The sequence below is a fragment of the Trachurus japonicus genome, chromosome 4, assembly GCF_045865225.1.
Source record: "Trachurus japonicus isolate A0001 chromosome 4, Traja_1.0".
Lineage (NCBI taxonomy): Eukaryota > Metazoa > Chordata > Actinopteri > Carangiformes > Carangidae > Trachurus > Trachurus japonicus.
The window spans coordinates 4,172,030-4,195,085 of NC_140910.1; the positions used below are offsets into that span (position 1 = coordinate 4,172,030).

A 23,056-nucleotide genomic window follows, 5' to 3' on the forward strand; every position below is an offset into this window, starting at 1 on the left:
TTTTCTGTGGCTTCTCGGCTGCCGTAGTGTGGAATTCGTTACGTCATTGCGTTGTTTGATTGACAGCCCGTCGGACTAATGGGATTCAAGACTGCCGAAAGCAGGGTTGTCTGCACCGGCTGGTCCAAGGTAGGTTGAGAAGTAGTTTATCTCGTTACTAGGCAGCGGTAACGGCTGTGCTGCTGAGGGAAAATAATATACACACACTAGTCCACAACTACAGTAGAGACAGCCAGTCCGATTTATAACCAGTTTATTATCGTAAAAGGACTATCGTCGTAACCCTGGCAACTTCAAGGTAGTTGTTCGTGCCTTGATTTACTCCATAAACGACTCTAAAGTAGCTTCACGGCTTTGAAAAGCCACCTTTAAGCTAGCCAACTAAACCGTTAAGATAACGTTAGCTCTTCTACTTAATATATTAATATATAATACATCTATATACATATATCTGTCTCTTTCTATTATAGTGAGATTCGGGAAAAACTGCGGAAGAAAGGGCGCGCGCTGCAGGAAAGTTTGGTGAAAAACAAAGATGAGGACGACGTCCAGGTAAGTTAAAGTTTCTACCAGTTAACTTAAAATGAATCCTATTAACGTTACACACAGCCACTGTTATTATGGACACACAAGAGCGAATGAAAAGGGAGCCCTCCTCGACAAGACTCAACCTGCCACAGAGGAGCGGCTCACTGCAGACAGAGTCACAAACACACCGGGGGCTAACACTTTAGCAAATGTATTGTACCCTGTAGGCTCTGGTTCCGTCCACCAGGCTGAGCGAGGAGAGACGACGCACAGCAATGAAGGTTGGTGTATGTCTGTGTGTTCCTGTAGCTTATAGGCTGTAGTTCCCCTCGCTGCCCGACCAGACCTGCTTACTACTGTCTCTCTCTCCTGCCAGCGCTCCCTCTTTCAGCTTCACTGTGCTAAACAGAGACGTGAATCCAGCTGCTGGTCTGTTTACTGTTTGTCTCAGGTGTGTGTTTGTGTTTCAACAGGAACAGGAAGACAGCGATGAAGACCCAGGAGAGACGCTGAAACGCACGTTACGGGCTCAGAGACAGAGGAGGAAGAAAAGGGTACATCCTCCTCATCCTCATCCTCCTCCTCCTCCTCCTCCTCGCCCTCTCTCAGTTTGATAAGCTTGAACAGTATTTGTAACAGTAACCCCTGCTTCTCTTTCTTGCTATTTTGTTAGCTGCTTGAACACTCCCCTGCTGTGGAGTCCACTGATGATGTGGAGGAGATATCCACCGTTCAGCCCCGCAGTGAAGATGAGGAATCAGCTGGCAGGGCAGCTGATCCCTTGGTTTTGTCCAAACCTCCAACTGGTTCTCTGAGTGGTTGGTGTCCCGAGCATTCATTAAATCACCTTCACCTTCTTTAACCTTAAATGAATTAACATATTTCACTTCCACTTCAATATAATGATCTTAACTTTTCAAAATTCAAGTAAGAATGAAATAAATATGTAAGTAGACAAATCTGACCAAGCACTCAGTCGTAATATTTGGGAATAAGAGAGATGATTTAGTCTGAAAGTACTGAGATTTGATAATCAGCCACATACAATATGGAGTAATGTTGTTCCATGATGTGCTTCTGTCCTCCAGCTCTCTCCCCCCTAAGAGGTCAGCACTCTCCCCACTCTCAGCATTTAGACAACTTTGTGACACGACACCTGGAAGAGAAGCTGAGAGCAGGCAGAGTAAGACTTAACACTGTCTCTCCACGCAAACCAGCTTTGGATTTGAATAGAATTTTTTTTTTAAATATCCCTTGATGAGAACTACTAAAGCATAATGAAAGGTCTCTCTCTTATGTAGTTTAAAGGTGAGAGCCTTCAGCAGGAGGAGGAGCTCACTCTTGAGCCAGCCAGTCGCCTCCAGAGTCTTAGAGACAGAGACACCGTGACAAGGTTTGACCAAGAGGTGAGCGTCTACCACAGTCTAATCATCATTGTCCCACGGCTAATACAACCCAGCAGTTGAAGAGTAACCACCAGAGTTTTACAGGTTGATACCGACAGGTCTGGAAGACATGATGATCCTGTGGACATCAGTGCCAGGGTCAAGTTCAGAGAAGTGGCAAAACGAGTAAGGCTTAAAAAAAATTAAATCCTTCATGTAAAAATCACTTGTATTGTTGTATTTACATTTCTATGATCTTTTCGAATACAGGTAGAAAGGGGCCTTCCAACGGCTGAGGAGTCGTTCAATTTTTTTACATTCAACTATGAGCCAGATCCACAAGATGAGTCTGAGAGTACCAGCAGGAAACGACAAAAACAGAAAAAAACAGCCGAGGAGGAGAGAGATGAAGAAGAGCGAGATGAAGCCGGAGAAGAAGATGAAGAAAATCAAGATGAAAGGGAAGACCAGGTAAGACACCAACGATATCGTAGGTCATTAATCACTTGTTGGATTGACTGTTTTAAATATATTCATGTCGGAACCATACAAAAACAGTGATGTTCTGTGTAGGCGCAGAGCACAGTGTTTTTTTTTTTGTTTGCTTAAAGGGATAGTTCAACATTTTGGCAAATTGGCCTATTGCCATAATCCCTATAGTTTTAGGAGTAGGTAATATATATCGCCACATTTTTATTTTTTTAAGACGTTAGTTTAGGCGGCAGCTCTTTGTTGTAAAGGCGGCCGCCTTAACAGGAAAGCGCTGCGGGAAACCCTGAGAAAGAGTTGTTTTCGAGGCAAATGCAGAGACTGCTTGCCGAAAAACTGCTCCCAACGGGAACGCACATCTGTGGTTTTGCACGAATTTACCTCGAAAACAACTCCGTCTCGTAACGTTCCGTTATTATCTCATAGCGTGGTGAATGTGCAGGTCATAACTTGTCCACCAGAGCGTTTTAGAGTTGTTAGATTGTGTATTTGATGAGTTTGATGAGGGAAACCAAGAAATCCCATTAGCCTCCGTAGCGTAGCTCTGAGCAGCTCAACGCTCTGCTCTTGCACCTACAATTAAAGGTAATTAAAGGTAACGAACCTACTCCTAAGACTATAGTGATTATGGCAATGGGCCAATTTGCCAAAATGAACTATCCCTTTAAGCAAATATTTATTGTGCTTGATGCACAATTAATGTGAATGTACTGAATACATAACTGAAAAAGACATTTTTGATGCTTAACCTGTGAGTTGCTCCTGAATGTTTCACCTCTCTGGTCTACTACATTATTATAATGCACAGCGGCAGCCATGTATTATGTATTATGTATGATGTGTGCGGCACAAGCAGATTCCAAATGCCTCATATTCTTTGTCCTGCCTCAGAGTGAAGATGCTCCTCTCGTACGAGACGTCGAGGATGATTTATTCGGCATTGGGCAGTCTTCCCAAGACTTCCTGGAAGTCAGGAAAGCAGAGTATGTTGGGTACCGAAAGCTAACTCAGAGAGAGAGAGACAGTCAGATTTTCTTCACGCCAAGTTTTCAAACAGGTATTCGATCATACAGTACTAAACCACCCGATTCATACCCGCAACTCTGAAACACTGTCAAGTCAGCTTTATCTTTGTGTTGAGGAGGAGAATGACTGTTTATTTATCATTATGGTCACAGTTCCGACCTCCAACAAACTGCCTGAAAACATGAAGCCCCGTTATCTAGAAGACGAGGGTCTGTATGTAGGAGAGAGGCCTCCTGTGTCACTGACCAATGAGAACATTCTGGAGAACCGCCTTTTGAAGATGGAAGAGGTAATCTCAACTAACCCGGCAGACCTTGTCACGGTTTGTGAAGTTTCCAGGAATTCTCTAAGATGTGTCTGTTTTTATTATTATCATTTTTTGAAGGGAAGGAAATGGTTCGGAGATGACGGCAGGATCATCGCTCTGCCTGACCCCATTAAGGAGTCTTCCACGAGGCCCCCGCTCTTCCATATGGAGGAGGACCTGGACCCCGCACTGCAGACTGTATACAGGAAGGTCAGACACATCCACGCACTGAAAGGGGCCGCAGTGGATTCAGATTTGAGCGCTCCCTCACCCCTTTGCCATTTTGATCGACAGCAGAAGGGCAGTTTGGCATTTGATGTAAAGGAACAGTGAGGGGGTGGGGGCTGTTATCAGAGAGTGGAGGCTGACATATCCACGGTGTCAGGTTACATCAAACCTAATACAAGCTGTGGAGTTACCTTTGAGGAGGAGCTGGCTTCATAATCTAACATGAGCTTTTATATGCATTCACTCTGTTGTTCATGTTGCTGTGGTTGCAGCTGATGATTTATAATCAATAGGGTTGGGCGGAATCCAAATGTTGATGCCGTTAAACCTCCTCCACATTTTACCGCGGTATACACAGTATTATCGTGACCAATTAAAAATCATGTTGTATAGCTCCAGTGTTTCCCATTAATTAAAGAGACTGTGGCGGCCCGCCACAGTCTCGTTAGGGCCCGCCACAGTCTCTCACATAAAAAAAAAAAAAAATAGAAAAAAAAAATATATATATATATATAAAAAAAATATATATATATATATTTTTTTTTTCTATTTTTTTTTTTTTTCTCACGTGTGTCTACATGCGGTGCGCCCGCACGCGAGAGAGGCGGCAGTTTGAGAGGCTGACAGGCGGAGATGAGAGCTGGTGAAACTCTAGCATGGTTATTTAAAACACCATCTCTGATCTCTGCCTGCACATAGATACAGACAGGGGCGCACGCTAAATGCGCTATATCGCACTAATTGCTCAGCTGCGGCGCTATATCGCCCCCCCCCCGGACCAACGACCCATCATCATCATCCCCCCCCCCCCCCCCGGTCGCGCCATGGTCTCCTGAAATCCTGTCGTTCAGAAAGGGAATAGCTTATGAAACAATAACAAAACATGTACATTAACAACAAATAGTTTATAACAAAATGTGGATGGCACTGCTAAAAAAAACTTTGCATTTTGCACTTTGTATTTATAAAATGAGTTCAACATTAGAAGATCTAACCGTCATCAGAGCACTGATCTGAAAAACTGTCAAGGCTAAAGAAAGAAACTGTGTTTCTTTATAATATCTGCAAGAAATAAAACACTGGCACAAGCCGACAAGACACACATGGTAACTATGGCAACATAGTGCTTCAAACCTAGCCAAGGTTTTTGCAGAAGTTGAGTTTTTCTTGAGGACCAACTCACTATATGCGTTGCGCGCCGTCTTTTCCTCTCTCTCTTCTGTGAGCTGTCACATGACGACGTCACATCCATCAACTTTATCAAACATCTCCCGAATGGAAAACATTCTACTATTGGAGTAAAATTAAAAACTCAACCAGACACATGTAGGTGCTGGACACACAGTCATTATTTAGGCAGTAAAATTAAAGCAGAAGCAAGTGATATATTTGTGTTAATATAAGTCTTAAATAGTTATATCTTCCGACAGCAATCACTTACATAGAGTGTTTGGTCTGAAACACGGGTCTGTCAGTCCCTCTGCTCTGCTCTGAGCCGAAGAGAAAACATTTATCGTATCCTACAGTTTTTATCCAATGAGGAGAGAGAACGGCATGCAGGGCTGTGTGTGCAGCCAAGGGACGCCGTGAATGTGGCGACGTAGGGACGAGGACTGTTATGGTGCGTTCAAGGAAACTCGTATTTTTCCGACCGTGAAGTCGTACCAGTTCGATCTGGTACGACTTCACCGGTCGGAAGTTACGAGTAGCCGTTATAGTGACTTTCACAGGTAAAACAGGTCGGAAAAACACGAGTGGGTTGCCTGGAACGCTACAAAGTTGTAAGTTGTGACTTGAAGCTGTAATTTACGATTTCAAAAGCCTGCCTGGAACGCAGCATTAGCGAAAACGACCGGACCACTTACTTCTGCTTTAATTCTATTTAATATATCAGGCCCCTGTATGAGTGCACTGCATTTTTTTTTACCGTTGTTATTTTAAGATACCGTGGTATACCTTATTACCGCCCAACCCTGAGGAGTATTTTCTTGATTGATTGAATCAAAAGAGCTGTAGTTGATAAATTAATCAAATAATGGATTACTGGCCAAATATCTCCTGTATTAACTTGTTATCCATTGGCTCATAAAGGCTGTTGAGGCATGCTTTCTCTTTCATGGTTCATCTGTATCCTCATTAAAAGCAATACATTCTAGACCAGGGGTCTCAAACTCTCGGCCCGGGGGCCACATCCGGCCCGCGGCCCCCCTACATCCGGCCCGCGTCTTGACGTGAAAAGTAAAGGCTGTCAAAGTTAACGTTAACCTTAATGCAAAATGCTTTTAACGGCACAATTTTTTTAAATGCGCGATTAATGCGCTAACCTCGGGCCGCTCCGTAGTTGGGGGAAACAGAGAAGCTGCTTCTCCAGACGTGATCACAGGTAGGCTGTGTGTGCATGTCTGTGTGTGTGAGTTACTACGGTTAGCGCGACGCTCCCGTCCCCCGAATATTTCTGCAGCTGGATTCACATGATCCGGGTCTGAGACATGAAACTCATGGACTGAGGAGTCGTCCTGCTGCTCTGCACGTCACACCGACCATCGTGCATTTGTACTGTGAGGAGTCGCTCTGCTCCGTGGCCCCGTGGTCTCCGTGTCTCATACACAAACAGTGATAATCCACTGCAACATGTTGCTGTTGTTGGCGCTGTTGTGGTTGTGCGCGACGTAGCGCTGCCGCTTCGACTAGCGAGTTGTTATTTTTTTTCCCCCAATCTCCCGTTCATTCAGCCTGGTGAGGGAAGGAGGGAGGGGGGTGGGGTGTGTGTGCATATGTTTTTTCTCCTCATGTTCCTACACTAGAGAACTTGTTCTTCTTGTCACCAAACGAGGCTGCTCTCTCTCTCTGACAGCTGATTTTTAAATACCATGAAAATGGTATTTGGAAAGCATGGAAAGCATAAGAAACGTCCAGATCTGGATGTTTCTTATGCTTTCCATTCATCTTGCTGGTATTTCAAGCAAAAAAGAAAAATACTATGTGATAAACTCAGGAAATTAAAGGATTAAAATTTTTTAATCGTTTGACAGCCCTAATTATCATACAATATTTGAAAATAAACCCCGTTTTCAGAAATATTTGTGATTTTTTTTATAGGCTACTCGTCTTGAAAACTTTAGTGGCCCCTCACTGAGATGACAGTGCCAGCAGTGGCCCCCAGCTCATTTGAGTTTGAGACCCCTGTTCTAGACTGTATTTTTCACAAATTTGGAAACAGCATGACTGACAGTGGTAAAAAAGATCCAAAGCAGCTGTTTAGCTCCAGTTATCTTCAGTCAGTGTCTCCTCAGTATCATTAGGATTAAGATCTTTGTTGTCATTGTGCATTTACAACAAAATACTGTTGGAGCAAAACCTTTGTATGGCTAAAAAAGAAAAAGAAAAGCAAAAACTATAAATCATCAAGGATCCTCACATTTTTATTTATTAATTTATTTTTGATTCATGAGACAAGTGCAACTGTCAGAGGTGATGATCATCTAGAGATCAAAACATTCATTATGGTTCAGTTGGGTGTTTATGGTACATTGTTGTCATGCGTGGCTATTAATCTTGCCAACAATTTTAGTCTGTGAAGCCTCTGAAGCTTGCACATACACTTGGATAGATGCAAGCAGAGCACGGGCACTGAATATATTTCATAGTGATTTCATTATGATGGATAATGTTATTCACTCCCCCCAGGCTGTCAAGTCCAAGTATGCAGATCTGTACATCGCCGGCACAGCAGATCCTGAAGGAGATTACCAGCTCGATGTGGATGTTGCTGGGCTGATTTTCTCCCATCACCCACTCTTCAGTCGAGAACACGTCCTGGGCGCCCGCCTGGCTCAGCTGTACGATCAGTACCTCACAAGGCAGCACAACAACCTCACAGGACACCTCACTGACAAGGTGAACCCGGCCAGCTGAACTACCACTGTTCTTTTATATAAAAGGCATACTTATGTACATATATTTCAATGTTTTCTGTCTGCTGCAGTTGAATGGGTTGAGGAGTGCACTGCGGAATATTCTGGAGATCCACGGCGGGCAGGACCTCACTCAGGCCATGCAGCAGAGGATATCTGAGTATAGTCTAGAAATTCGGTGAGTTCCTCAGTCACAATCAGTCTCCCAACCAAGGTTATTCTAGTTTTAATGAGTTAGTTTTTCAGTTTGCTTTTTTATTTCAGTTTGGTTTTAGTGAGTTCAACAAGTGATTAAGCAGTTTTACTTTAGTTTTTATTTTTGAGGAATTGACTAGTTTCTATTTAGTCTTAGTCTTAGTTTTATTTTTTCAAATATTAGGAGAAAGCCTCTGAGGATGAACTTCCAGATGCCCATAATGTTCCCATCAGTCCTCATCACGTTACTTCACTCTTACCTGTGGTTTTACTCCAAGTCCTCCCATATTGGTGTTTTCTTCCTGCAACTTTAGACCTCTCTAAGAAAACTAAAACTAAGCTGATGTTAGCTGACATTCAGTTTAGTTTTAATTAGTTTTACATTGTTCATTGTAGTTTTTATTTAGTTGTTGGAAAAATTGTCATTTGAATTTTTATTTCAGTTTACCAAGTTATTTTTTCACTGCTAGTTTTAGTTTTAGTGAACTATAATAACCCTGATCCCAACTGAACGTTTGTGCTCCTGAATGTCACAGAAACACGCGGCAGCTGCGTGACACTGAGCAGGAGAAAGACCGCACTCTGCTGAAGAACATAGTTAAAGTGTGGAAGGAGATGAAGGCCTTGAGAGAGTTTCAGAAGTACACCAACACACCTTACAAGCTCTACCTCAGAAGGTAGATATCTACTGAAGAATCTTATTGCTTCACAATTCCTCTGAATCATGTATCCTACATATTCTCGTACGTCACTAAATGAGCTGTTTTGTTTTGCTCGTGTTTGCTCTAGGGAGACCGTGGACCAGGCGTCAGATGAGCAGAGGTATGAAGAGGAAATCTTGGCAGAGGTGGTGGAATTGGAGGCAGAGAGCGAGGAGGACTACCAGAGAGAGCTGGCCAAGTACAGGAAACAGCTGGAGGAGTGGAAGCTCTCAAGAAGGAAACAGGTGCCCACCTCCAGTATTTACTCTTTAGCTCAGCTCAATGACTTTCTACATCTGAATATTGCATGTTTTCCTACAAATGTTAATCGACACTTCTGAGAAATAAATGAATGAAGTGAAATGATCATATTCTGCTCTGCACACTATCCACCGTTTTCCGAACTTTCCGGTTGTATGTCACGTTTCCATGGTTTCAGTAGCTGTCATAGTCACGGTAAACGCATGGATCTATTAACGCTGGCTTTTAACTATGGATATCACACAAATGTCCTGTGAGGGCGACGGCGCTTCGACAAAACAAATAGCAGCACTGCGCTCTGCTGTATCTTTCTTGCTGAAGCTGCGCTGTCCTCACAGCTGATGTGCACGTTGCACTCAATGTTGCACTTTGTTTGTCCCTGGGGTTGCGCTGCGTAACTGCCACATACTGTAAGTCCTCCTATGTGACTTTTTAAAACATCTGTACTGTGTGTCCACCTCAGATTTTTGTCCATATGTGTGATCTCCATAGTTTAAAGCCAGCATTAATAGATCCATGCGTTCACTGCAACTGACGGCTACCAAATGGAAGCATAAGCATACAATTCCACCGGAAGAGCAAAACTGGCTTCCGTTTGTGAAGTTCGGAAAAAGGTGGATACCATATACAGTATACAGTATATCCACTGTTTTCAGAGAGCCAAAAAGAAGAAGAGGAAAAAAAAGAAGGGACAGGCACCGGGCGACACAGAGGAGGAAGACGCAGAGCAGGAGCTGAGTGAATCAGAGGGGCCCGTTGAAGAAGGTCCCCCAAAGCCAGAGGCCCCTGACAAGCCAGACTTTGAGTCTATAGAGCAGCAAGTCAGAGAGAAAGCCTCCAGGATCCGCAGGAAACCAGGAGAGTCCATCCTCATCCCTGAGCTGCTGGCATCTGGAAAGATCACCGCCAGTGAACTCCCAAGGTATCAAAAAAAGTCTAAGTATGCTTAAATGTAATAATTGAATCCACTTGTGTACCAGTGCTTTAACTTAAATAAAGACTGTTCATTTGTTTTGGAAGTGAATTATGTGACTGATTTCTGATTTTAGTTTTCTCCTTGCAGGGCTGAAATAGCTCGAAGAGAGGATATTTCCAGACGTTCCCTTTTCATCAAGATCCTATACAATGACAAGGAAGTTTCCCGAACTGACAGCCGCTCCCTGAGCACTGATTTCAGGGTGCACTTTGGTCAGATTTTCAACCTCAAGATAGTAAACTGTCCCCAAAGCATCAACTTGCAGGTAGAGTACAGAAAATATAACAAGTGTTGCCTCTGATAGAAGGCTATAGGAACTGTATTTTCTTCACATTATTTCTGCATGTGTGTGTGTTGTGCACTGTTCGTTGGGCAGGTGTTTGAGGAGATCGGATCGTCCTGTTCCCTCATGGCTGAAGTGTTCGTTCCTGTCCCAGAACCGTCGGTCCTGACTGGGAACGGCCCGCTGGAAGAGTTTGAGTTTAGCAGCAACCAGAGAGTGATGTTCGACCACGAGGGAGTTGGAAGCGGTAAATGTCCCAAATTTGACACCAACTCAAATCTAAAATGCTGTCACTCACTGATACTGACACTGATACTGACACTGATTCCACTACAACCATTTGCACAATAACTTTCTCTGTATTCTGTATCTATCTTTATCTTTATCTTTATTCTATTCTACTTTATTCTATATGTAAATCCTGAATTGTATATAGACTGCATATTGTTTTGCACTAGAATATTTTAATTTATTCTATTTTATTTGATCTTATTTTATTAAAATGTTTGTTTTATCCCTACCTTTAACTATTTTTTGGTACCTTTATGTTTGCACTTGACCCCATGACAAGTTCCTTGCGCTGTAAACTGACCTTTACTGCTCTTGGCAATAAAAACATTTCTCATTCTGATTCTCATACAGTTCTGCTCTGAGAACACCTTATATTTCAGTAACTTGCCCACTCAGTCCCTGACTGTCCTCCTCTCTCTCACCTGTCTCCTCAGATGTCCCCCTCTCATTCGAGGCTGATGGCACCAACAAACAAACCCTACTGACCTCGGGGAAGCTGTCTTGCTGTGTTTCCTGGGGCATTGGGGAAGATGATGTACCACTTGCCCCTCCTGTGTCTCAACATCCTGCCGGCATACACAGGTATAGTATCACTTTAAATACGGTATTAAAAGTTTAACAGTCCAGGCTCAATATCAACAAACCCTGTGGGATCTACATCTCTTCTTTAGTCTTTTTACAAGAATAACACAGATGGTTGTATTCATGAATGTACTCTGCTACTGTCTAGCCACCGATAAGCCGTAACATTATGAGCACCTACCTTTTTTTTTGCGCCCCCCCCTTTTTTTATTGTGCAGTGTAAGTGTCAAACATAAAGCAAACATAAAAACATGACACAGCACAAGACAAGAAAGACCTAACGCTGCAACACAGCAGCCAAAAAATTAAATGAATTGAGAAATGGATAGATAAGAGAGAACAAAACAAGAAAAAAATAAATACTAAAGCCAATCGATCAATCAATCAATTTTTCCCTTTCCCTTCCCTGAGCACCTGCCTAATATTGCTGGTTCTTTTTCTGCCAAATACACAACAAACACTTCTGAGAGATCAGACCACTGACCACTGCAGACCGGGAACAGCCCACAAGAGCTGCAGCTTTTCATGTTGTCCTTGTAGAACTGGATCAGATCTTTACTATTTTTCCTGCTTCTAACAAATCAACTTTGACAACAACATTTTCACCTGCTGGCTGCCATGTGTTAGGACTGATTGGTGTATCCACATTATATAAACTTAGTCACTATAAATGTGTTTAATATAATTCAAATCAATTTTATTTGTATAGTAGTCATAACAAACATTCTGTCAAGGCACTTTATGAGGTGAGTCAAGCCCAGTTCCCACAGAGGACAGAAGCAGACTCAGGGTGGGCAGCTCTCAGCTTTAACTAGTTGGGTCCCTGTCTGTTCTCTGCTGTTTTATCTAATAAGCTCATAACAGGGATGTCACGATTACTTGTTTTCACGATTAATCGCCACAATTATTTAATCGTAAAGGTTCCTACATACCGTCACTTTGCAAAAAAGATTATGTTGGAACTATGTCGGCAGATCAGTGAAACATGCACGGAATGTAAACAAAGTTACACAACATAAAGTTTGGCAGAGAAACACTTATTCCCTCCAAACAAACGTATTAAGTCGATGACGGCCTGTCAAACATTTCGCAATGAAATAGCGGCAAAAGGAGGAAATATGTCTGATATGAATCATCACCTGCGGGATAACCACTCATATATGAAGCTCAAGACACGTTCTTAGTTGATGAAAATAAATAAATGTGCCTTGTCAGTTTGACAAAAACCAAAGACCTCTGTAGCTGGACTAATATCAATCCCTGTTTTCCAGTGGCTTGGCCCGTCTGGATGCCGTCACATTTATCGGAGCCTCTGGACTCTATGACATGAAAAAAATTGGGGAGTGGGCCACACAGTCGCGTCTGGACCCCAACGATCCAAAAAATGCCTCCATCATGCAGTTGCTAAAGGTGGGTACCAGAGTGCAGCACTGTGCAATACAGTGTGTCAGCAACCCAGGAGACCTCAAGCTTTCACACATTCACCCTGTCTTTGTGTGTGTGTGTCTCCAGGTGGCCAGCAGTGGAGAGGTGACAGCTCCGGATTACTTTCGTTTGGAACAGCTCCAGGAGGAGTTCAACTTTGTGACTGATGAAGAGCTGGAGAGGTCCAGGAGGTTTCGCCTGCTCAGGCTCCGGAGCCAGGAAATTGCAGAGTTTCGGAATTACAAATTTATTCCTGCTCAGGAGAGAGAGGTCCCTGATAAGGCGTTCCAGGTTAGCCGTCTACATATTTACACCTCTGAATATTTTGGATATGCCACAATGAAGATGTATGAGCTCTAGGCTCATTATGTTTTTTTCTTTGACTGAAATGATTTCAGGAGTATGAGAAGAGACTGAAAGAAGGAGACGTTATCGACACCAAAGAACATCTGGATTCACACAGAGCTTTAGTTGCCAAATACCTTCAGAAGGTAAGCAGACCCGACACATCTGATGGAAACTTATTTGTAACTCAGTCTCTCATGCTTGTGCTAAGTGTTGCATGTTTTGGCATTTTCCCCACAGATCAGAGAATCAGTCATCAACAGATTCCTTCTTGCCAAGCATCACTACATCCTGTCAGACTTAGTGATTGAAGAGGAGATACCAAGCATTGGGTAAAAAAACAATACGTTATCTCACTGAATAGTCTGTCTCATCTTTCACAATTTGTGTTACGCATGTTTTGTGAACTGGACACTAAAGACGTGTCGTAATAGATGATTTCCGTGCACTCCTCATCTGCGCTCATTTGTCTTGTCAAAAACAATTGAAAAGTGACTGAACTCCCTGCTCCAGATGAAAAAGTTCAGATAATTTGGAGTATGTTAAACTATGGGATCAAGGGCCAAATCCACCTGTCAGAGAGTGACAGGGCCTATATAAACCACAGACTGATGTAAGTATGTTTCTTGGCCTGATGCTGCTTCGGTCTATTTGATCTACACCCAGCGCCGCATTCCCCTGGCTGAGGAACACTATTCTCTGGATGAGTTCAAGAACATGTGGACATGCAGATGAGAGAAAATCAGAAATGAATTTCAGCCCTCGATAAGCAGAGATTTATGCACATTGATTTACACTGACGCCATTTGCTCTCTTGGCCGTTACTTCTGTTTTTTCATTATTGTTGTCATCATTTTTTTTTTCCTGTTCCATTTTTCTGACATTCTTCTGCTGTGCATTTCTAACAGTGGTGCAGGTCCTGGGTATGTGCTTAGAGTTTCTTTTCTTTTCTTTTTCTCCATCCCCACTGTGTCTCTGTTTACCCTTTTTAGTTTGAACCCTGAGTACCACCACAGTAGTGACAGTTAGGCTTTTGTCGTATTCAGTCCTTCTAGGAATCTGCACAGGATGAGGTCCAATTTGAACCATCAGTTGAATTGGATTAGGTCACAATACTATTTTTTTCTTTTTATTCAAATTTGGTGTTTTTACCTAACTGCAGAGTTGCTCTATTTTTATGACAAAATACTTTAGCAGTCCACAGTGGATACTTATTGAGTAACACAGTGTAAACTAGGGGTGGAGGAAAAATTGATACAGCATAAAATCGCAATATATTGCATGGCAATATTGTATCCATATACGTACGCCAAGTATCGATCTGAACAGAGTACCGTAAGAATTTTATCCTATTAGAAAAAACTGATGTTAACAAAGTTTTCACTTGGAGACATCATTTGCAATTGTAAAAAACTAATAAATAGCAATATATCGCAATAATATTGTCACAAGACAAGTATAATATATATATATATATGTATATATATATATATATATATATATATAATCATATAATATATGATAATATCGTATCACAAGACCTCTGATGATTCCCGCCCCTAGTATAAACCAGTTCTCACCAGTCCCATTTTTAATGGCGTTTACACCAGAATGAGATGCTGATACCTGGAGGGACTGAGTACTGTTAGTGACAATAACCCTGTGAAAACATTTTGAACTTGTAGTCATTCACATTGAGTCATTTGGCGCTCTAAATCAACAACTGAATTAAAGTTTTTGTTGTGACTATCAGGCTCCTGGGACTCAACCTCTTCAAGTTGGCTGAGCCCAAACGGCCACTGAAACCTCAGAGGAAAGAAAGAAAGAAGGTGACGGCACAGAACCTGTCAGACGGAGACATCAGACTGCTGATCAACATCATCCGGGCCTACAACATCCCCATCCGAAGGCCCCAGACCAAGTCAGTGTCCAACACACCGAGTCAAATTCAAATTACATTATAGTGGAATGAAAATATTCTGTTCATGAAAAATCTGCTCCGCTGTTTTTCGGCGCTAGAGAAAATGTTCCTTTGTTTCAATGTGTTATTTCAGTAACCCAACACAGTCACCCCAAGCTGCCATCCAGGTCGGCTCTGATTGGCTGCTTGGCCAGGTATAATACACCTCCACCTTACTATGAAACTGGTTGCAAAGTGATCTCTACCATTCACATATATGTTTTAGGGAATAATAAAGTAATTCTTTTCTCATTTAATCTCACCTCATCTTTGTGTGTGTGTGTGTGTAATATAGGTACAAGTGCGGCCGTTTGTGGAGGTTTCCTTCCAGCGCACCGTGCTTCAGACCACCACAGCAGAAGGACCAAACCCCTGCTGGAATGAGGAGCTGAAGCTGCCGTTCAGGTGATCAACAGTTTATTTAGCAGCAGGTTCAGGAAGACAGCACCAGTCCATCCAGTAGTTTCTTATATACCTGAGATAGTGTCAGCGGCCCTCATTTATGAAACTTGCGTACACCAAAAAAATGGGTGTACACCAAATTCACCGCAAGGATCGGCATTTATTAATCTGAGCGTGAGCGTACGGTACGCACAAATCTCACGCCAGCTCTGACCAGGTGTACGCACATTTGGAACCAGCGTAGAACATGCAGGAAGGAGTGCTGCTGTGTCAAAATGATTATTAAACCATAGTCTAATAACGCAGTGATGTGGACCACATGTTGTTGTTGTTTATATTGATAAAAAGATAAAAAGTAGCCAAAAAAGAGAAACGCTACAACCAAGTCCGTGTTGAAAATTTAACTCGACTTTTATTTTGAGCAACTGAGATGAATTAAAAACCACGACGTGACAGATGCTCGTTAATCAGCTGTGTAAACAGAAACAGTCAATGACAGACAGACCTGTTATTGTAGATCACACACACAAACTTCCAACATCTGCAGCACCAGAGCATGACCGGACGGCTCCTCAGTCTCTCTCTCTGCCGGACACCGGAGCCGGCGGGGGGGCGGGGGCGGGGGGGCTCCGCTACCTGTCCAGGTCCAGCTGATCTCCGCGGAGTGTCCGCGGAGTGTTTTTTTTTTTTTTCTTCCCCGTCACCGGGACCTGTCAGCGGGACATCGGGCCGGTGTTTCACATCCCTCCATCAGCCGAACCATGCCAGCGGTGCTGATGGTCATAAAGTAGCGTTCGCAGCAGTAATATGCCTATGATTTCTCCTCAGTCACTTGTGTTTAGTAAACTGCAGGAGCATTTCATTAGATTGCTGGTTTTCCTGACGTGGTCGGTGACACGTGCGTCTGCAGCCTCCATCCACCGGGATGACGCTTATCAATCACAAAAACTATCAATCTATCAATGTCCAGATATTTAATGTTGCCGCCCTCTCCCTGTTCAACGCGGTAATGTCAGTAAAGTCCCTCTTCTTGGCCGTCTTCCGTGTCTCCATGTCGTAAAAGGGGCAGGGCGACGACTCTAAAGCAGGAATATATCGGGGCGTGACATTTAAATGACGCTCGTTTTCAGCCGCCGGATTTATCACCACCACGCCGGTTCTACGCCGAAATCAGCAGCGTACACACTTTTAGTAAATCACACGTGACACTTGGCGTACACTGATATTTACACCAGAATCTACACCAGATCCTGCGCAAGTTTGATAAATGAGGGCCAGCAAGACTGAATGCAAGTTAACTAAATTCAGACTGCAGGCAAAATGGGGCCAAAATCCGATGTCTTGGGGGTCAAGTTACCAGGTCAGATTTTTTCAAAGTAGTGTGAAAACTGAAATCTGGCCCAGGTCCGATTTTTTCAACTCAGATTTAGATCGCTTCCATATGTGATCCTGAATCAGATTCAGATCCAATTTTTTCCAATGTGACCCCAGTGTGAACAGCTAAGGCGGATTTGATGCGACTTTTACGTCACTTTACAATGTTTACTCTAGGTTTTGTTTACCGACAACAGAACAGCTGTAGCGAGAACGTGAGCACTGAAGGAGGAGATTAAATAAAAAAGGACAAGTGGTGTTAAACTTTGGGTTGTAATAACCTTGCTGACATTGTTTCTTAATAAACCGAACACTGCCCAGTGGGTTGAGACACTTTAGGAGGTTTATTCCTATATAGGGTATAAACTAAAGTAATAGTAGCCTAACTGAAACTAAAATAGAGAGTTTGGCTCTTTTTCTTCATTCTTTTCTATGTCTCCTGTACAACAGTGTGCTGGTCTGGCGTTGTTGTTATTGTTCTTTTGCGTGTGGGGGTCAGTTACTCTGGAATCTGATATAGGCCACATTTTAGATGGTAATGTGAACAGCCAAACAAAAAATCGGATCTGAGTAAAAAATCCAAATTGAGCATTAAGGCCTCATTGTAGCCTTATTTGATAGATCCCAGCTCTTTGTCATTTTAACTGGTACTGAATTCAGTTCATTCCAATAAAGTGGCTAAATATATAAACTTTATCTCTGCAGTGCCCCAAATGGTGACTACAGCACTGCCAGTTTACAGTCAGTCAAAGACGAAGTCTTCATCAGCATATTTGATGAAGTGGTCTATGAAATCGGAGTGGTGAGTAAAACACTGCAATCTTCTGTTTTCTTTTGTTGTTGTTGTTGTTTTTTTATTCATTTTGAGTTTGAGTTTTAACCGCAGTATTTAACTTCTCAGAACGATGCAGACAGAGGGAAGTCCACACACACCCGCACAGAGAAGCACTGGTTGGGTTCTGTCAGGATTCCCTTCAGCACCATCTATTCTCAGGCCAGGGTGAGAGTCCTGAGTTGTAGTCTCTTTATTTACAGACAGGCACGATGAGCGCCCGCACCGCTGACTTGATTTTTGTCTATTTGCATCTTGGCAGATTGACGGAACATTCAAGGTGAATACGCCAGCGGTGCTGCTGGGATACAGCAAGGAGCGCAGCACTAATGACGGTTATGATATTTTGCGGAGCCTGAATGAGGGAGCATTTATCACACTGTTCATCACCATCGAGCCTCAGCTGGTGCCTGGGGACTCTATCAGGGAGAAAGTAAGTCTTGTCCAATGCTAACCTCAAGGATTGATGGTGTCTGCTTTTCAGTTCCCATTCTGCATCACTGTGATTGTTTCAGTTCATTTCTGCCTGTACATGAGGTTCTTTTTTAAAGGGATATTTCAACATTTTGGCAAATTCCTATTGCCATAATCCCTATAGTTTCAGGAGTAGGTTCATTACCTTTAATTGTCGGTGCAAGCTGTTTTTAGTTTGGCGGGGCAGAGACGCGAGCTGCTCAGAGCTACGCAACGGAGGATCATGGGATTTCTACGTTTCCCTCATCAAACTAAATACACAATCCAACAACTCCAAAACGCTCTTGTGGACAAGTTGTGACCTGCACATTCACCAGACTATGAAATAATAACATATATATAAAAAAATATAAACATAATTATGTAACATTACGACACATGAAGCAAATACTCGAAACTTCTTGCGCTTTTAAAATAACTCCACCGAGCAGCCGTGTCTAGAATGTAGTTACTCTGTCTCGTAACATTCCATTATTATCTCATAGTGTTGTTGTATTGTGTATTTGATGAGTTTGATAAGGGAAAGGTGAAATACTGCGCGCCGTGCAGAACTCACGTCTCTGCCCCGCCGATCTAAAAACAGCTTGCACCGACAATTTAAGGTAATTAACCTACTCCTAAAACTGTATATGGATTATGGCAATAGGCAAATTTGCCAAAATGTTTAACTATCCCTTTAAGTATTTAAACATTTCTTTTCACATTCAGTTGCAGTGTATTTCTGTTTCTTCAGACATTCATTAACATCCATTAACATCATTGTGTTCATTTTCTCTTATGTTTTTCATCCGTTTGTGTCACTTGCTTGATTTGTCTCTGCTGCATGTGCTAGATAAAGGAAATTAAGGTAAAAGCCCATTAGAACACTCACCCTCTTTCATTCCTCTAACCCACCCACCCACTCATTCCTAAGATACATCAATACATCTGCATAGTGTTGACTTGTATTGGTCTAATTTCTGACCTTGGCGTGCAGTTTGACAGCCAGGAGGACGAGCGCTTACTGCAGGCTGCCGAGAGATTTGAGAGGGACGCAGCACAAGGACACCCGGACAGGCCCTGCATCACCACCGTCATAGACCTCAATGGGAAGACGGTCTTCATCACGCGTTACATTCGACCGCTCAACCCTCCACAGGAGTTACTAGAGGCCTTCCCTAACAACCTCCAGGAAACCTCGGTCAGTGTGATTGACAGTTCTGCAAAGACGCTGTTGACTTGTATATTTCCTGTTTACTCTGGTTCATGTCCTCTCTCTCTCTCTCTCTCTCTGTCTCCTCAGGCCCTGGTCGCCCGCTTTGTCTCTCTCATTCCCTCCCTGCCAGACAGAGTTTCCTTCTCTGGAGCCTGTGACCTGTGGAGTACCTGTGATGTGGGTCAAAACTCTTTGAGGCATTTGCCGTGTTTCCTCTACGTGGTACCGGCTCGACTCGGCCCGTCTTTGGTACCAGGCGCTATTCTGGCTGTCATTTTCCATTACAGGATTGTACTGCCTTTAGAGTAGCCGGTCGTCATAGTGATTCCACACAAAACTTCTGCGACGTAGGGTTGGACGGTATAAAACTATATATTTCATAAAAATAAAAAAATCGCAGTGCACTCATACAGGGGCCTGATATATTACCTACTAAATATATTTTTTTTACTGCCTAAATAATGAGTGTATGTCCAGCACCTTCATGTGTCTGGTTGAGTTTTTAATTTTACTCCAATAGTAGAATGTTTTCCTTTCGGGAGATGTTGGATAAAGTTGATGGACGTGGCGTCGTCATGTGACAGCTCAGAGAAGGGAGAGAAGAAAAGACGGCAACTCACGCATATACTATATTGAGTTGGTCCTCATGAAAAACTGAACTTCTGCAAAAACTAGATTTGAAGCACTATGTTGCCATAGTTATCATGTGTGTCTTGTAGGCTTGTGCCCATGGTTTTTTCTTGCCGATGTTATAAAAACATACAGAGTCGCTGCTACGGCAGAGCAGCGCCACATCTGTTGTGATCCAGCTCAGCTGATTGCGCTACGATGGCGGTTAGATCTTCTAATGTTGAACTCATTTTATAAATACAAAGTGCAGCCAAACACCAGGCTGACCGATCCTCTGTGGAGCTGCAGGGAAACCGGCTGGAGAGCACAGCGCTGTTTTTTTTAGCACCCCATCCACATTTTGTCATGAGCTATTTGTTGTTAATAAAAGGGTTAGGGTTAGACGCACACGCACCTCTCATTGGCCACCAATGTCAGAAACGTCTGCACTTCCACCATGGAGCACATCGTAGTTTTTTGGGGCTGCCATTTTCCAAAATGAACGGTACTGACTTGACAAATTACGACCGCTATGATGGCGGACATGGGTTTGCATGCATGCCACACATTAATGATATAGTGAATATTCTCTCTGACCAATCAGTGGTCTGCAGTGATTTCATGTCACCTTTTAGTACCTCTTTACCCGTTTGGGAACCTTGGCTGAGGTGGTACCAGAAAAATAGCAGCAGGTGCCAGATTCCAGGTATTTCTACCTAATGGAAACCCAAAAAGGGCGAGTAGAGTCAAGTTGAGTCGAGCTGGTTCGACGGAGTGGAAACATGGCTGTTTGACTGTGAAATGAGAGAAATACCCATCTCACACTGCTTTGTGTTTCCTCTTCTTGTTCATAGCAATTCCTGACCCTGCTAGCAGGAGATGAAGAAGAACACGCTGTACTGTTATGCAACTACTTTCTGTCTATGGGCAAGAAAGCCTGGCTCATTATTGGTACTGCTATACCAGAGGTGGGTGACATCACTTGTAGGATGTAGTAGGCTAGAGTTTAAAAAATGTTTTTCATTTTGTCATTAGTTAATGAGATCACATGATTTTATCTTGTATAATATAATACAATTGATTGGGTCAAAACCAAGTATATGTCTGGACTGTTTGGGGTCAATGTCCAGAATGGAGGACAGAGTTGAAATGTTTTTTGGAACAACTGACATCATCTATCATATTGTCATCCAGCTGCTTTCAACTCTTTATCTCTTTCCCCTCTCACATGTACAGTATTTCAATTCAGCTGAATTCCCAACAAAGCTGTTCTCATGTTTTTCTGTTTCTGTTGTCACGACAACAGAGCAAGTTTGAAACACTGACTGACTGACTATTGGCTTGTGATGTTGCCGGTGGTGCCGTGGCCTTCGCAGGCAGCTCTAAGCTCTGGGATCTTTTCATTTCTCAGGGACCCACAGCCTACGTCCTGACCAGCGAGCAGAGCCGCTACGTGATCTGGAACCCCAGCACCGGTCAGTACTACGGCCAGTATGACACCTTCTGCCCGCTGCAGACGGTCGGTTGCCTGATCAACGCTGACAACGTGAGTGAGGACGAAGCAGCTGTGCACAGTGTTAAGTGTCACTCTTCTGGAATAGTTTTGTGTTGTTTCTGGTAAGTCATTTACTGTTCTACGACTTCTCCAGGTGTGGTTAAACATTCAACAATACACCTCACCCATGAGGATGGTGTTTGACACCGCCAAGGCCAATCTGTGGAAGCCTTTTTTCTCCAGATCCTTCTCCCACCCGGGGCTGTCCAGTGTTCAGGTGAGTGGTAAATTGTGTCTGTGTTTAGTCTCATCGCTGGTTCGATCTGATGATGTCGTTCATGCTTCTCTTCACTCTGCCTTCAGCCAGAGGAGCTGGTGTATCGGCGCACAGACAAAGCAGCTGCAGCAGAGCTTCAGGACAGGTGAGTATCAGCAGCTGCTACTACCACTGTGTCATGCTGATTTTCTTTTCTTTTTTTTAACCTTCCTCTTGTGTTCAGGTCACCACTGACCCATTTTCAAGTTTTTAATGCATAAAAGTACCACATACATTTGTTTATTGCATCAAGGCTTTTTGACTTTGTCAGGAACTTCTATTTAAACAAAATAAAACAAACAAACAAAATTCTAAAATGCTCTGGTTAAAATTATGACATGTAAGGGTCAGTTTCGACCTGGTTATAATGATAACAACAATAATACTGAAATCATAAGTGCAAAACCAACCTTTTCATGGATAAGGAAGCCTTACAACGTAACCAAGAGATGAGAAACAAATGGGATGATAAATAATAGTTTTTTGTGTGTTTTACAGCTGATTTAAGACCCGAGTCAAAACCGATGGTAGCAGAAAGCTGACAAGAGGAAGGTTAAATTGAAGACTGGGGTATACTGACAAAAAAGGCCCAGGGGCCCACACCAAAAAATATTAAAACTAACATTTTCATGGATAAGGACGCCTGACAATGTAACCAAGAGATGAAATACAAATTGGATGAAGAAAAATGTTTTTACAGCTGATTTAAGACACGGGTCAAAACTGACCCTAACACAAGAGATGGTAGCAGAAAGAAACAAGACTTTTTGAGTTACACTTGAGACAAAATCTCACTCTCCACAGAATTGAGAAGATCCTGAAGGAGAAGATCATGGAGTGGCGTCCTCGACACCCGACCCGCTGGAACCGTTTCTGCACCACCACCCTCAAACAGTTCCTGCCCAAACTGGAGCTGACCGGGGGCCGGGACGTGGCTGAGGGGCACCGGCACGAGCTGCAGAACCTGCTGGGAGACAACAGGGTGAGTCTTGAGCTGAGCAACTAATTATGATGTCATCACATCAGCCATCGAACATTATCTCTCCAGATGCTGATGGAAAGCGCATGAACAAGATCCATTATCATAATTGACCACTAATTCTCATATGTTTCCTTTTTAGATTTCAGGATTCCCCCTGCATTTCCCATTCTCTGAGATCCAGCCCATCATAGAGGCGGTGTACAGCACCGGAGTCCACAACATTCACGCATCTAATGTGGAGTTTGCCCTGGCTGTATATGTGCACCCATACCCCAACAACGTCCTGTCTGTGTGGGTGTACCTGGCCTCACTTGTCCGCACATGACCCAGGAGACACTTATTACTGTGCTCTGCTGTAAAGATGAACTTCAGTTATCATAAGGCTTATGACTTTACTCACAATATGCTTGCACACTATTGTAAAGTAAGTCATATGTATAAAATGTGTACGAAGCAAATAATGTTTGATAATATTTCATAA

General features: G+C 43.0%; 1 protein-coding gene across 2 annotated transcripts; it reads left to right on the plus strand.

Moving 5' to 3' along the window:
• Positions 1-131: 131 nt before the first annotated feature.
• On the plus strand, positions 132-23,038 carry cc2d2a (coiled-coil and C2 domain containing 2A). 2 transcript variants are annotated; one of them, XM_085773490.1, is made up of 39 exons: positions 132-298; positions 471-552; positions 756-809; positions 1,002-1,082; positions 1,202-1,346; positions 1,617-1,711; positions 1,830-1,934; positions 2,019-2,099; positions 2,184-2,384; positions 3,294-3,459; positions 3,581-3,717; positions 3,814-3,945; positions 7,651-7,860; positions 7,949-8,055; positions 8,609-8,749; positions 8,862-9,018; positions 9,691-9,956; positions 10,098-10,275; positions 10,387-10,540; positions 11,019-11,166; positions 12,438-12,576; positions 12,679-12,882; positions 12,990-13,082; positions 13,177-13,268; positions 14,690-14,857; positions 14,991-15,051; positions 15,192-15,301; positions 17,378-17,474; positions 17,574-17,672; positions 17,767-17,937; positions 18,811-18,825; positions 18,955-19,158; positions 19,261-19,350; positions 20,637-20,750; positions 21,194-21,328; positions 21,432-21,554; positions 21,641-21,699; positions 22,398-22,575; positions 22,715-23,038. In XM_085773490.1, exons 3-39 carry the CDS (start codon positions 804-806, stop codon positions 22,898-22,900), a joined length of 4,848 nt encoding a protein of 1,615 aa, XP_085629616.1. In that variant the 5' UTR covers positions 132-298; positions 471-552; positions 756-803; the 3' UTR covers positions 22,901-23,038. The 2 variants fall into 2 exon arrangements, with proteins under 2 accessions (XP_085629616.1, XP_085629617.1); XM_085773491.1 differs by lacking the exon at positions 18,811-18,825.
• The last annotated feature ends 18 nt before the right edge of the window (positions 23,039-23,056 follow it).

Coding starts and splice junctions, on each gene's coding strand:
- cc2d2a (XM_085773490.1), top strand. Junction 7,861..7,948: donor CAGGACACCTCACTGACAAG/GTGAACCCGGCC, acceptor TGTCTGCTGCAG/TTGAATGGGTTGAGGAGTGC. Junction 9,957..10,097: donor ACCGCCAGTGAACTCCCAAG/GTATCAAAAAAA, acceptor TTCTCCTTGCAG/GGCTGAAATAGCTCGAAGAG.